The sequence below is a fragment of the Lineus longissimus genome, chromosome 14, assembly GCF_910592395.1.
Source record: "Lineus longissimus chromosome 14, tnLinLong1.2, whole genome shotgun sequence".
NCBI classification, from domain to species: Eukaryota; Metazoa; Nemertea; class Pilidiophora; order Heteronemertea; family Lineidae; genus Lineus; species Lineus longissimus.
Genome location: NC_088321.1, coordinates 3670803 through 3683293, shown reverse-complemented (window position 1 = coordinate 3683293; position 12491 = coordinate 3670803). Strand labels below are relative to the sequence as shown.

Sequence of the window (12491 nt, the reverse complement as noted above, 5' to 3'; positions counted from 1 at the left end):
GTTAGGCACCAAAAACTCATGACAGTAGAACCTCACTACTAAGGACACCCTCGGGACTGACAAGTGCTGTCCTTAATAGAATTGTCCTGATTAGAGAGGTCAAATTGAATGGAAACAACCAATTTGGGACCAAAACTAGTGTCCTTAATAGAGACGTTGTCCTTAATAGGGAGGTGTCCGCTAAGGGAGGTTCTACTGTAATTTGAAGTAAAATCAAGAACATTATGTCTCTACAGAATGCCCTACTGCCTCAAGTGACGTTTTTGCAATATAAGTTCGAGACATCGTCATGGTTAGAGATAGCTCTAGCATGTATGACTATGAGAGGGAAGTGTCATGGTTGGAATTAGCAATAGCATGAAAAGGAAGAGTAATGATGGTTGAGAATAGCGCACCACTATAAGGTGTCAGAAGGACTCGAGATGGTTCCACTCCATCGCCTCGAGATAACAGTCTCAGAAGGACTTATTGAGAGTCAGAAGGACGAGGATTTGGGGGGGAGGGGGCTAAATTGGTCTATCTTCACCAATTCACCTGACTCAAAATACCCACTTCCTGGGGACGAGATTGAACTGAATCCTTCCGAGAACACTTCCGAAGACATGGCGGGAGGTTTAAATCAACATAGAATCAATAGTTTGGTTTACTTTTTGATGAGTAGATGGAAACACTGAGATAACGTTCTGAAACGTTATTGGCAATTTAGCGACATATTTTCAGTAACGTTTTAAAACGTTATTGGCAGTGAAAGAGTAAACATTCTTGATTTATTATGATAAAAACACGTTCTGCAAAAACAAATATACAGACATGAGGCAATGAAATAAATATGGTATTGCAGATGAACATTACCAACAAATCAAAGAGAAATCGAAAGGAAAGTACAGTGGACACCTCTCTATTAAGGACACTAGTTTTGGTCCCAAATTGGCTGTTTCCATTCAATTTGACCTCTCTAATCAGGACACCTCTTTATTAAGGACAGTACTTTGCAGTCCCAAGGGTGTTCTTAATAGAGAGGTTCTACTGTAATCATACCTAAGAGTGCGATTTTCATGTTATAAAGGAAAACAGGACTGACGTCTGCGAATGATTCTAAAAATGGCGTTAACCCAACCGAAATACGTAACGGAAATAACCACAAAGACGGCGACATGATGATGTATCAAAGGAAATGACGTCATACAAAACAGCAGGAAAAAGAATCCCCAAAATGTACAAAGTATTCAAAACACATGTTAACCTCAGCTCCCTTCTCTTTCAGGTTTAATAGGCCAATTCCTGCTCAATAAGAAGTTTCACAGTGTTGCCTTAGTTCTCCATGGCCCGGTGGGCGTGATACAGTTGTGTGGGAAAGAGGAAAAGGTAGGTCATTCGGAGGTACTTAATACTATGATAAATAGCATCAATAGCCCGGTGGGCGTGATACAGTTGTGTGGGAAAGAGGAAAAGGTAGGTCATTCGGAGGTACTTACTGTGATAAATAGCATAAATAGCCCGGTGGGCATGATACAGTTGTGTGGGAAAGAGGAAAAGGTAGGTCATTCGGGGCTACTTACTATGATAAATAGCATAAATAGCCCGGTGGGCGTGATACAGTTGTGTGGGAAAGAGGAAAAGGTAGGTTATTCGGAGCTACTTACTATGATAAATAGCATAAATAGCCCGGTGGGCGTGATACAGTTGTTTGGGAAAGAGGAAAAGGAAGGTCATTCGGAGCTACTTACTATGATAAATAGCATAAATAGCCCGGTGGGCGTGATACAGTTGTGTGGGAAAGAGGAAAAGGTAGGTCATTCGGAGCTACTTACTATGATAAATAGCATAAATAGCCCGGTGGGCGTGATACAGTTGTGTGGGAAAGAGGAAAAGGTAGGTCATTCGGGGCTACTTACTATGATAAATAGCATAAATAGCCCGGTGGGCATGATGCAGTTGTGTGGGAAAGAGGAAAAGGTAGGTCATTCGGGGCTACTTACTATGATAAATAGCATAAATAGCCCGGTGGGCGTGATACAGTTGTGTGGGATTATTCGGAGCTACTTACTATGATAAATAGCATAAATAGCCCGGTGGGCGTGATACAGTTGTGTGGGAAAGAGGAAAAGGTAGGTTATTCAGAGCTACTTACTATGATGAATAGCATAAATAGCCTGGTTGGTGTGATACAGTTGTGTAGGAAAGAGGAAAAGGTAGGTCATTCGGAGCTACTTACTATGATAAATAGCATAAATAGCCCGGTGGGCGTGATACAGTTGTGTGGGAAAGAGGAAAAGGTAGGTCATTCGGGGCTACTTACTATGATAAATAGCATAAATAGCCCGGTGGGCGTGATACAGTTGTGTGGGAAAGAGGAAATGTAAGGGTTATTCGGAGCTACTTACTATGATGAATAGCATAAATAGCCCGGTGGGCGTGATACAGTTGTGTGGGAAAGAGGAAAAGGTAGGTTATTCGGAGCTACTTACTATAATAAATAGCATAAATAGCCCGGTGGGCGTGATACAGTTGTGTGGGAAAGAGGAAAAGGTAGGTCATTCGGGGCTACTTACTATGATAAATAGCATAAATAGCCCGGTGGGCGTGATACAGTTGTGTGGGAAAGAGGAAAAGGTAGGTTATTCGGAGCTACTTACTATGATAAATAGCATAATTAGCCCGGTCGGCGTGATACAGTTGTGTGGGAGAGAGGAAAAGGTAGGTCATTCGGGGCTACTTACTATGATAAATAGCATAAATAGCCCGGTGGGCGTGATACAGTTGTGTGGGAAAGAGGAAAAGGTAGGTTATTCGGGGCTACTTACTATGATAAATAGCATAAATAGCCCGGTGGGCGTGACACAGTTGTGTGGGAAAGAGGAAAAGGTAGGTCATTCGTGGCTATTTACTATGATAAATAGCATAAATAGCCCGGTGGGCGTGGTGATACAGTTGTGTTGGAAAGAGGAAAAGGTAGGTTATTCGAGGCTACTTACTATGATAAATAGCATAAATAGCCCGGTGGGCGTGACACAGTTGTGTGGGAAAGAGGAAAAGGTAGGTCATTCGTGGCTATTTACTATGATAAATAGCATAAATAGCCCGGTGGGCGTGGTGATACAGTTGTGTTGGAAAGAGGAAAAGGTAGGTTATTCGAGGCTACTTACTATGATAAATAGCATAAATAGCCCGTTGGGCGTGATACAGTTGTGAGGGAAAGAGGAAAAGGTAGGTTATTCGGGGCTACTTACTATGAGCAGGTCATGAGGCACTAGGTTGAACCAGGGGCACCAGACAACCGCGCTGGGGTCAGCGGCCTGTGGCAAAAACCCATAAAATTTCCCTTTTTGTTTTTTTAACCCTTTAGCTCCTGCGGGTCTACACATTTTTTTCCAGCATCTCCCTGAAGATTTCCAGGCATTCCTATATGTAGTGTATAGGCCAGAGACCTCTATTAGCCAGCGTGTACATTCTGTGTACATTTTAATGAATATACGTTGGTGAAAAAAGTACACCAAGGGTGCTTTAATTCCCACCAAATTTTATATGTGTTATGCAGAGGCTTTTATCGAAATAATAGTAAAAATTCAAAGCATTCCAATACCGATTGCCTGAGAAAAAAATTGATTTGGGACAGCATTGCCATCAAATCGTCACTCACGGACTGATATGGGCCTATTAGAATACAAGTTCTACTGGCCAGTGAGACAATATATCCTTAAATTAATTATCAAAAAGTATATCCCTGTTATGGCCTGGCTCTGTAGATTAAGAATCCACCAAAGATTGAAGAATAAATCCACTTTCACCCATCACAGTCATGTATTTACCACAGCTTCACAGTTCAGTACGGACTATGTGTCAGTGCCACACTTCTGCCTGTGGATGAATACATGTCTCTGCCCTATAGACTTTTGGCAAAAGAGATACAAAAAGTTCAAAATGAAGTACTACAAGTGATATTTCGAATGATGTGGCTAAAAAAGGTTCAGCAACGACCCTGCACTGACCTGACCTTAACATTGAACTGGTTCAGAGGCTACCACCGCCAGTGATAACCAGTCCACTGGGTAGCCAGCTTGGTCTGACAACATTGAAAATGATGCAGCTAAACAAGGTTCAGCAACGACCCTGCACTGACCTGACCTTAACGGTGAACTGGTTCAGTGGCTACCACCGCCAGTGATAACCAGTCCACTGGGTAGCCAGCTTGGTCTGACAACATTGAAAATGATGTGGCTAAAAAAGGTTCAGCAACGACCCTGCACTGACCTGACCTTAACAGTGAACTGGTTCAGTGGCTACCATCGCCAGTGATTACCAGTCCACTGGGTAGCCAGCTTGGCCTGACAACATTGAAAATGATGTGGCTAAAAAAGGTTCAGCAACGACCCTGCACTGACCTGACCTTAACAGTGAACTGGTTCAGTGGCTACCACGGCTAGTGATAACCAGTCCACTGGGTAGCCAGCTTGGTCTGACAACATTGAAAATGATGTGGCTAAAAAAGGTTCAGCAACGACTCTGCACTGACCTGACCTTAACAGTGAACTGGTTCAGTGGCTACCACGGCCAGTGATAACCAGTCCACTGGGTAGCCAGCTTGGTCTGACAACATTGAAAATGATGCAGCTAAACAAGGTTCAGCAACGACCCTGCACTGACCTGACCTTACCAGTGAACTGGTTCAGTGGCTACCACGGCCAGTGATAACCAGTCCACTCGGTAGCCAGCTTGGTCTGACAACATTGAAAATGATGTGGCTAAAAAAGGTTCAGCAACGACCCTGCACTGACCTGACCTTAACAGTGAACTGGTTCAGTGGCTACCACGGCCAGTGATAACCAGTCCACTGGGTAGCCAGCTTGGTCTGACAACATTGAAAATGATGTGGCTAAAAAAGGTAACGACCCTGTAACGACCCTGCACTGACCTAACCTTAAAAGTGAACTGGCTCAGAGGCTACCACCGCCAGTGATAACCAGTCCACTGGGTAGCCAGCTTGGCCTGACAACATTGAAAATGATGCAGCTAAAAAAGGTTCAGCAACAACCCTGCACTGACCTGACCTTAACAATGAACTGGTTCAGTGGCTACCATCGCCAGTGATAACCAGTCCACTCGGTAGCCAGCTTGGCCTGACAACATTGAAAATGATGTGGCTAAAAAAGGTTCTACACTTCCGTCTTCCATGTTCAATTTTGAATCTCTAAATTTACAGCTCAATAAAGATACCGTCCTTGACCACGCAGGTATTCGTGGCTTCTTCTCCAAACTCTTCAGTCTCCATGGCAACAAGGAGGCAGCGAACCTCCGCCTCGACTTCTTGGCATGTAACGCCGCTCAGGGACAAGATGGCGGACAGGGCATCGTCAAGGAGCTAGAGGCTCTGCTGGGGGTAAGTAACCATGCAGGTACTTTAGAACCGCTCTATTAACCTCTTGAATCCCAGAACTTGAAAATCCCGGGATCCCAGGGTGGTCATGTGGTTGCGTAATTGTGTCTGACTTTCACGATGTATAGCACCCGCATACAACCGCCAAAGTCTGGTACCGAGGCGCCATCTACCCAGGCATGCTCTAACTGACCCTACTGTACATCATACACGCTAAAACAAGCAATAAGCTAGCGTCCCAGCTCAAGGGAATAAAAATATCACTGAGACCGACCTGTCGGTCGTTGGAAAAAAAATGTATTTCAAAATAAGCGACTGGTCGGTCACCGGGATTCAAGAGGTTAAGGACACCCTTGGGTCTGAGAGTCGATGTGCTTTGTAGTGAGGTGAAGGCCTTATGTCCCAGCACTAGGGACGAAGATGACTAAGGAAGTATAGAGAAGTGACCTGATAACAGAGGTGAAAATGACCAATTTGGGACCAAAATCAGTGTCTTAGAGAGGGTGTCCTAATTACAGAGGTGTCCGCTTAGAGATGTTCCACTGTGTTTCAATTACTGGAAGTTCACTACTGTAAACGGGACAATGAACATCCCCTGGGCCCAAATAAGGGGGTGAGGGTCCCCATATACCTTTATTTGCATTTTCGTGTTTAAGCGTATCAACCTCCATGAAAGCTGTTTCTTGGGGGTCCATGTGATCATGATTTGTCCTTTAAACCCTTTGATAAGTCAGTAGAACAATGGGAATTTAGACCAAGGTCCAAACGGACTTTGTTTAAAGACAATGAAAGACAATAGACCATGTATTGGGCTAGGCCTGAATTCCGGTCATCCTAAACAGCGTCCACCAGGTTTAAAGTCGGGTATCAAGTCATCAAAATAAAATTTAGAAGCCATAAATGGAATAAGTACACCATAGAACACATTTCCTGAAAATTTCATGACATTTGGGTGTAAAATAAGGGAGATGTTGTCTAAAATCACAAGGCCCCTGTAGTATAGGGAAGCCCTATCATTTCCTCCAAGTCAAATCCAACAAGGCCACCGACTGGGTGACCAGTGAACGCTGGTACATTTTAGACAACAACTTGCTAATCTAGCACACAAATGTCATGAAACGATCAGAAAATGTCCTGCTTATTTCGTTTATGAATATTAGATTTTATCTTGATGGCTTTAAATATGTGACCTGTTCTAGCAAAACTAGTCGCATGTCGCACATAAGATGAGCCTAGATGACACCAGGAGATAATAGAAGAAATTGATGTCGTCAGATTTCACAAAAGGCAGACAATCGTGAAATGAACAAACAGTCTGTTTCAACCTGCCAAGCTCAGAGCGACATGCGACTGGTTTTGCTGGAACGGGTCACATATGCTTTTAAACCTGGTGGACGCTGTTTAGTATGACCCCTGAATTTTATTATTAACTGCGAGGTCAGGGGCTGAATAACGTAATGTCTGAAAAAAATGTCGGGTTTTTCAGGTCTTCATTGTCGACTTTTCTTCCTCAGGTGTCGGTTGGTTTGTCTCGAGACATTGTCGGAGCAGAGCTGGTCAAAGACCCGTCCTCAAAAAGGTGAGAACATGAATGGTAAATTTAAGCATATAGTAGAACCTCCCTTAGTGATGCCTCTCTATTAAGGACAACCTCTCTATTAAGGACACTAGTTTTGGTCCCAAATTGGTTGTTGCCATTCAATTTGACCTCTCTAACCAGGACACCTCTCTATTAAGATCAGCACTTGTCAGTCCTTAGGGTGTCCTTAATAGAGAGATTCTACTGCAGTAGAACCTCTCTTAGTGGACACCTCTCTATTACGGACAACCTGCTTGGTGTAATTCTAAAAATCCACGGAACTAAATCTTATGGACTTTTTTCCAGTACGGTTGGGGAGCTCTACTTCCGTCTTGAGTGTCTCCGTGGATGGAGCGGACATTACCAGCAGTCAATGGCCGGCTTTGAGAAGATCAGAACCGTTGGGAAAGGTGGGTAAATCAGGCTCTTAATACGCCGGTCACTCACTGCACAACTGGATACTTCAAAACTGAAAGTATATTAATTGGTCACAGAGTTGCAATATCATTTGTTGGGTGTGTATTTGTGAAGATTCTAGCTCCCCGAGTTCAATCAAGCATCTTTGAGTTTTGGAAGCCATGGCTTTCAATTACCCATTACTTGACTTACCATACTTTCAACCACATTGTGACCTAGGTCATCATCAGTGCGACCACCATACATTCTGCCACATTGCGACCGAGATCATCATCAGTGCGATCACCAAACATTCTGCCACATCGCAACCTAGGTCGTCATCAGTGCGATCACCATACATTCTGCCACATCGCAACCTAGGTCGTCATGAGTGCGATCACTATACATTCTGCCACATTGCGACCTAGGTCGTCATCAGTGTGATCACCATACATTCTGCCACATTGCGGTCATCAGTGCGATCACCATACATTCTGCCACATTGCGACATAACTCTTTTAATAATTATTCATTCCCTGAATGAATGGCAGTGCCAGTGGAATAATTTCTGTTGCAATTTGTTTCCGGTTAAGGTCCAAAATGAGCTAGCTCGACTAGACTACTGTATGCTACTGTCCACCTACATGTATGTGGGATCTTTTACTTGTCCTGGCTAAGACACTCAGGTACAACTTTTTGTCTCATCCGACAGACCCTCATTAATTAGTAATAAAAACATCGGCCTTGTTAGGAAATTCTTAACACCTGCCTCAACAAAAACTACGCAGTTTTCCCACCTACTGATAGATGGCGTGCAGGTGATCGTGTCGATGGCGGTTTCGAGGAATGGAACTCTTCTCCGTTTCAAGCTGCAGTCTTTTCAAAACAGGTCATTGGAAAGTTTGAAAATTATGAAAAATATATTCGGCAGTTAAAGGGTTAAGGTGCTTTTGCTTGTTTTCGAGTGTCTCAACAACTCTGGCCCTGATTATTTTAGCTCCTTCATTGATTTTTTTTTTATCAGCTGAGGCGGCAACTTCGTTCTGCAAGTGGCCTACTGCTGTCGCGACCAAGAAGCAGGTCGGTTAATTTTGGAGCCGGGCTTTTTCTTGCACTGCTCCAAAACTTTGGAATGGCCTCCCGCGTCCTATACGGGAAAATGACAGTATCCCGGTCTTCAAGAACAGCCTTAAAGGGAAGCTATGGGAATAAATTGATGCAGCAAAATAATATTTTTTTAACAAATACATACCAAGTTACATGACAAACAAATACTCTACACCAAGGATGTGATGAATATTCCTAGATAGTGCAGAAAATTGCATTTAATAAGCAGTTTGCGGGGGTTGCCATGTTTGTTCAAATCTCCCGGGCGAATGACGTCATGGATGCAGTGGGGTTTTTTCATCAAGGCGAGTACTACTCGTTTCCACTAAGTTTCCAGACCTTTTTCTACCCCGGTACCTTGGCTCAAACGCATGGGGAACTAGACCTGCTCGTTCTTCTGCTGATGCACGGTTGTAATCGAAGGATTCATCACCGGACGTCGACGAAGAACCCGAAGAAATCGAAGAACTGTCATCTGTCATTCCAAGCATTCGCCATTGTTCGAACAGCTGATTGTCACAATGGCTGCATCAATGACGTCATTGGCTCTCGGTTTGGAGGAGAGAGCAGATTAAAATCCACCAAGATGGCGGCATACTTGATTCAAAAATAAGCAATTAAGATCATCCATTTCACTCATTAATGTTTGTTTATTTATAAAACCAAGAGCCACAGTTGTTTTTAAGAATACGCAGTTTACGTAGATGTTAAGGTTGTAGCTGTTGGCCGAATGGGGAATCATTCCCATAGCTTCCCTTTAAAACCTTCCTCTTTCATGTAACTGTTGGTCGAATAGGGAATCATTCCCATAGCTTCCCTTTAAAACCTTCCTCTTTCATGTAACTGTTGGTCGAATGGGGAATCATTCCCATATCTTCCCTTTAAAACCTTCCATAGCTTCCCTTTAAAACCTTCCTCTTTCATGTAACTGTTGGTCGAATGGGGAATCATTCCCATAGCTTCCCTTTAAAACCTTCCATAGCTTCCCTTTAAAACCTTCCTCTTTCATGTAACTGTTGGTCGAATGGGGAATCATTCCCATAGCTTCCCTTTAAAACCTTCCATAGCTTCCCTTTAAAACCTTCCTCTTTCATGTAACTGTTGGTCGAATGGGGAATCATTCGCATAGCTTCCCTTTAAAACCTTCCTCTTTCATGTAACTGTCGGTCGAATGGGGAATCATTCCCATAGCTTCCCTTCAAAACCTTCCTCTTTCATCGCTACAGGCATTAGACTTATTCTATTAACTTATTGTACAAAAAAGTAAGTAAGTAAGTAATTGTAAAGTGTCATTGATCACTTCAGGTAGATTTTGGCACTATAAATACGTTTAGTTATTATTAATTGTTAATTTCTTCTAGGGGCATATGGTGCGGCCGTCCTCTACCGGAAACGTGACGACGACTCCCTGGTCATACTCAAAGAAATCAACATGCACGACTTGAATGCAGCAGAGAGACAACTTGCTCTTAACGAGGTGAGAGTCGTAAAGAAATGTACAGTGATATCCCCGGCGTTGTTGTCTTCTGTCTATTTCATGAAAAAAATGGCGCTGGAGATTTCATGCGGAAAATTGTGCAATTGAACATGTTGAACAAAATGTTAATATTAAAGGCCTAGGTTCGTAAAAAAAGTGAAATGTGAATATGAATTTGAAAATTTCCAGTTGCGTCAATGTGGGCTTATTGAAAATGTCTGCATTGCCGTTGTGTAGACAGATATACAAGTACTATAAATACCAAGTTTCAACAAATTTGCATGCATAATAACTCACTCCGGCATTGTGTATCACTGCATTTCTATTTTCTTAGACCCCCAGTAATTACGAACGGCATACACCTTTAAGTCAAAAATATCTAAAACTACTCACTTTGCTGCGGCCGTCAGAGTGGCGCAGTGGAATCAACAGCGCCTGTCACCTCTGACGTCCCAGGTTCAATTCCCATTCCGTACGGGTACACTCAGAAACAGAGAGGGTGACTCTCTTCAATAGCGTAGGTTTCCTCCTACTTGCATGAAAACATTGCCCAATATTGTTTATGATAGATCTGATAGAGTCCTAGTTTACGCTTGGCTCTCACCTCAATATTTTACTTACTTTGTGAGAATTGGACAAAGTGTGAAAAAAACCCATTTTCAGCCAAATATTGAAAAATGTCAAATTTGTGCTTATTTCATTTTAACCATTTTGTTACTTATTTTCACATACAGTGGAACCTCGCTTAGCAGACACCTCTCTATTAAGGACAACCTCTCTTATAGGACACTACTTTTGGTCGAGAATTGGTTGTAAGCATTCAATTTGACCAAGCATTCAATTTGACCTCTCTAATCAGGACACCTCTCTAAAAAGGACAGCACTTGTCAGTCCCGAGGGTGTCCTCAATAGCGAAGTTCTACTGTACTTTAGGCAAGGTGTGCAATTTCTGATATAATAGAGAGGGTGTCCTTTATAGAGAGGTGTCCGCTAAGGGAGGTTCTACTGTACTTACATGTATTTTCAGATACTTCAGGCAAGTCGTCTGATTTTTGACACGATCTCGTCTTTTCAGGTGAAAGTTCTTGCCGTCTTAGACCATCCGAACATCATCAGTTATTACGATAGTTTTGAAGAAGACGGCGTCCTGATGATTGAAATGGAGTATGCAAATGGAGGGTAAGTTACAGTAGAACCACCCTATTGAGGACACCCATGGGACTGACAAGAGCTGTCCTTAATAAAGAGGTGTCCTGATTAGAGAGGTCAAATTCAATGGAAACAACCAATTTGGGACCAAAACTAGTGTCCTTAATAGAGAGGTTGTCCTTAATAGAAGACGGCGTCCTGATGATTGAAATGGAGTATGCAAATGGGGGGTAAGTTACAGTAGAACCTCTCTATTCAGGACACCTATGGAACTGACAAGAGCTGTCCTTAATAAAGAGATGTCCTGATTAGAGAGGTCAAATTGAATGGAAACAACCAATTTGGGACCAAAACTAGTGTCCTTAATAGAGAGGTTGTCCTTAATAGAAGACGGCGTCCTGATGATTGAAATGGAGTATGCAAATGGGGAGTAAGTTACAGTAGAACCACTCTATTGAGGACACCCATGGGACTGACAAGTGCTGTCCTATGGTAATGGCAATATTACCAAGCTGTCGGCTGCCCAGTCACTTTTCACTTTTCACTTTAGAGTAGCACAGTAAAACCTCCCAATTTTAAAGGACATCATTGGGACTGACAAATGTTATCCTTAATAGAGAGGTGTCCCGATTAGAGAGGTCAAATTTAATCGAAACAACCAATTTGGAACCAGAACTAGTGTCCTTAATAGAGAGGTTGTCCTTAATAGAGAGGTTGTCCTTAATAGAGAGGTTGTCCTTAATAGAGAGGTTGTCCTTAATAGAGAGGTTGTCCTTAATAGAGAGGTGTCCACTATGGGAGGTTCCACTGTATTTGTACATCAGTCTACACAACGGCAGTGTTGAAATTTATATTCAGTTTGTATTTACGCAATTAAAGGTTTCAAATTCAATTACAAATTCAAATTCTTTTACGAACCGCGTAGGCCTTTAATCATCGACAAAGTCAACTCGCATCTCGTTCCAAAATTGTTTACAGATTGACTTGTCATGAAAACCCTGAACTTTTCTGAAGATTATCTTTCGCCTTTGTGTCCTTGAGCAAGGCACTTTACCTCACTTGCTTCTCTTCACCCAGGAGTAGATGGGTACCTAGCTGACAGTGATGACAAACTGAATGTTAGTCTAGAGTGCTGTAAAGCTGCAGCTTGGACCTGTGATACTTCCAGAGAGTCGAGCTTGAACCACGAATGTTCAGGCCAATAGCTAGGGGTAATGTGAAGCGCTTTGAGCGACTGAAACCAGATAATATAAAGTGCTTTGAGGCTGTTCTGCATTATAAAGCGCTATGCACATGTAAAAAGTTGCAATTTTTTAATTTCCTAGATTCCTTTTTCCAGGACGCTAGCTCAATACCTCTCTCATAGGGACGCTCCACTGGACAAGAAGAAAATCCTATGCTCATGTAAA

The 12491-nt window shown here is 42.7% G+C and overlaps 2 protein-coding genes across 2 annotated transcripts in view; one reads left to right on the top strand and one right to left on the bottom strand.

The window, feature by feature from the left end:
• The window catches only part of LOC135499123 (transcription initiation factor IIE subunit beta-like), a 462452-nt gene that overhangs the window by 37679 nt on the left and 412282 nt on the right, over positions 1 to 12491 (bottom strand). The gene's annotated exons all lie outside the window — the stretch shown is intronic.
• Positions 1 to 12491, top strand: part of LOC135499164 (STE20-like serine/threonine-protein kinase) — a 42613-nt gene that overhangs the window by 10299 nt on the left and 19823 nt on the right. Inside the window, exons 3-7 of the mRNA XM_064789831.1 lie at positions 1265 to 1365; positions 6889 to 6953; positions 7260 to 7363; positions 9818 to 9933; positions 11009 to 11112. Coding sequence (XP_064645901.1) covers positions 1265 to 1365; positions 6889 to 6953; positions 7260 to 7363; positions 9818 to 9933; positions 11009 to 11112 — 490 coding nt within the window. The remainder of the gene's footprint in view (positions 1 to 1264; positions 1366 to 6888; positions 6954 to 7259; positions 7364 to 9817; positions 9934 to 11008; positions 11113 to 12491) is intronic.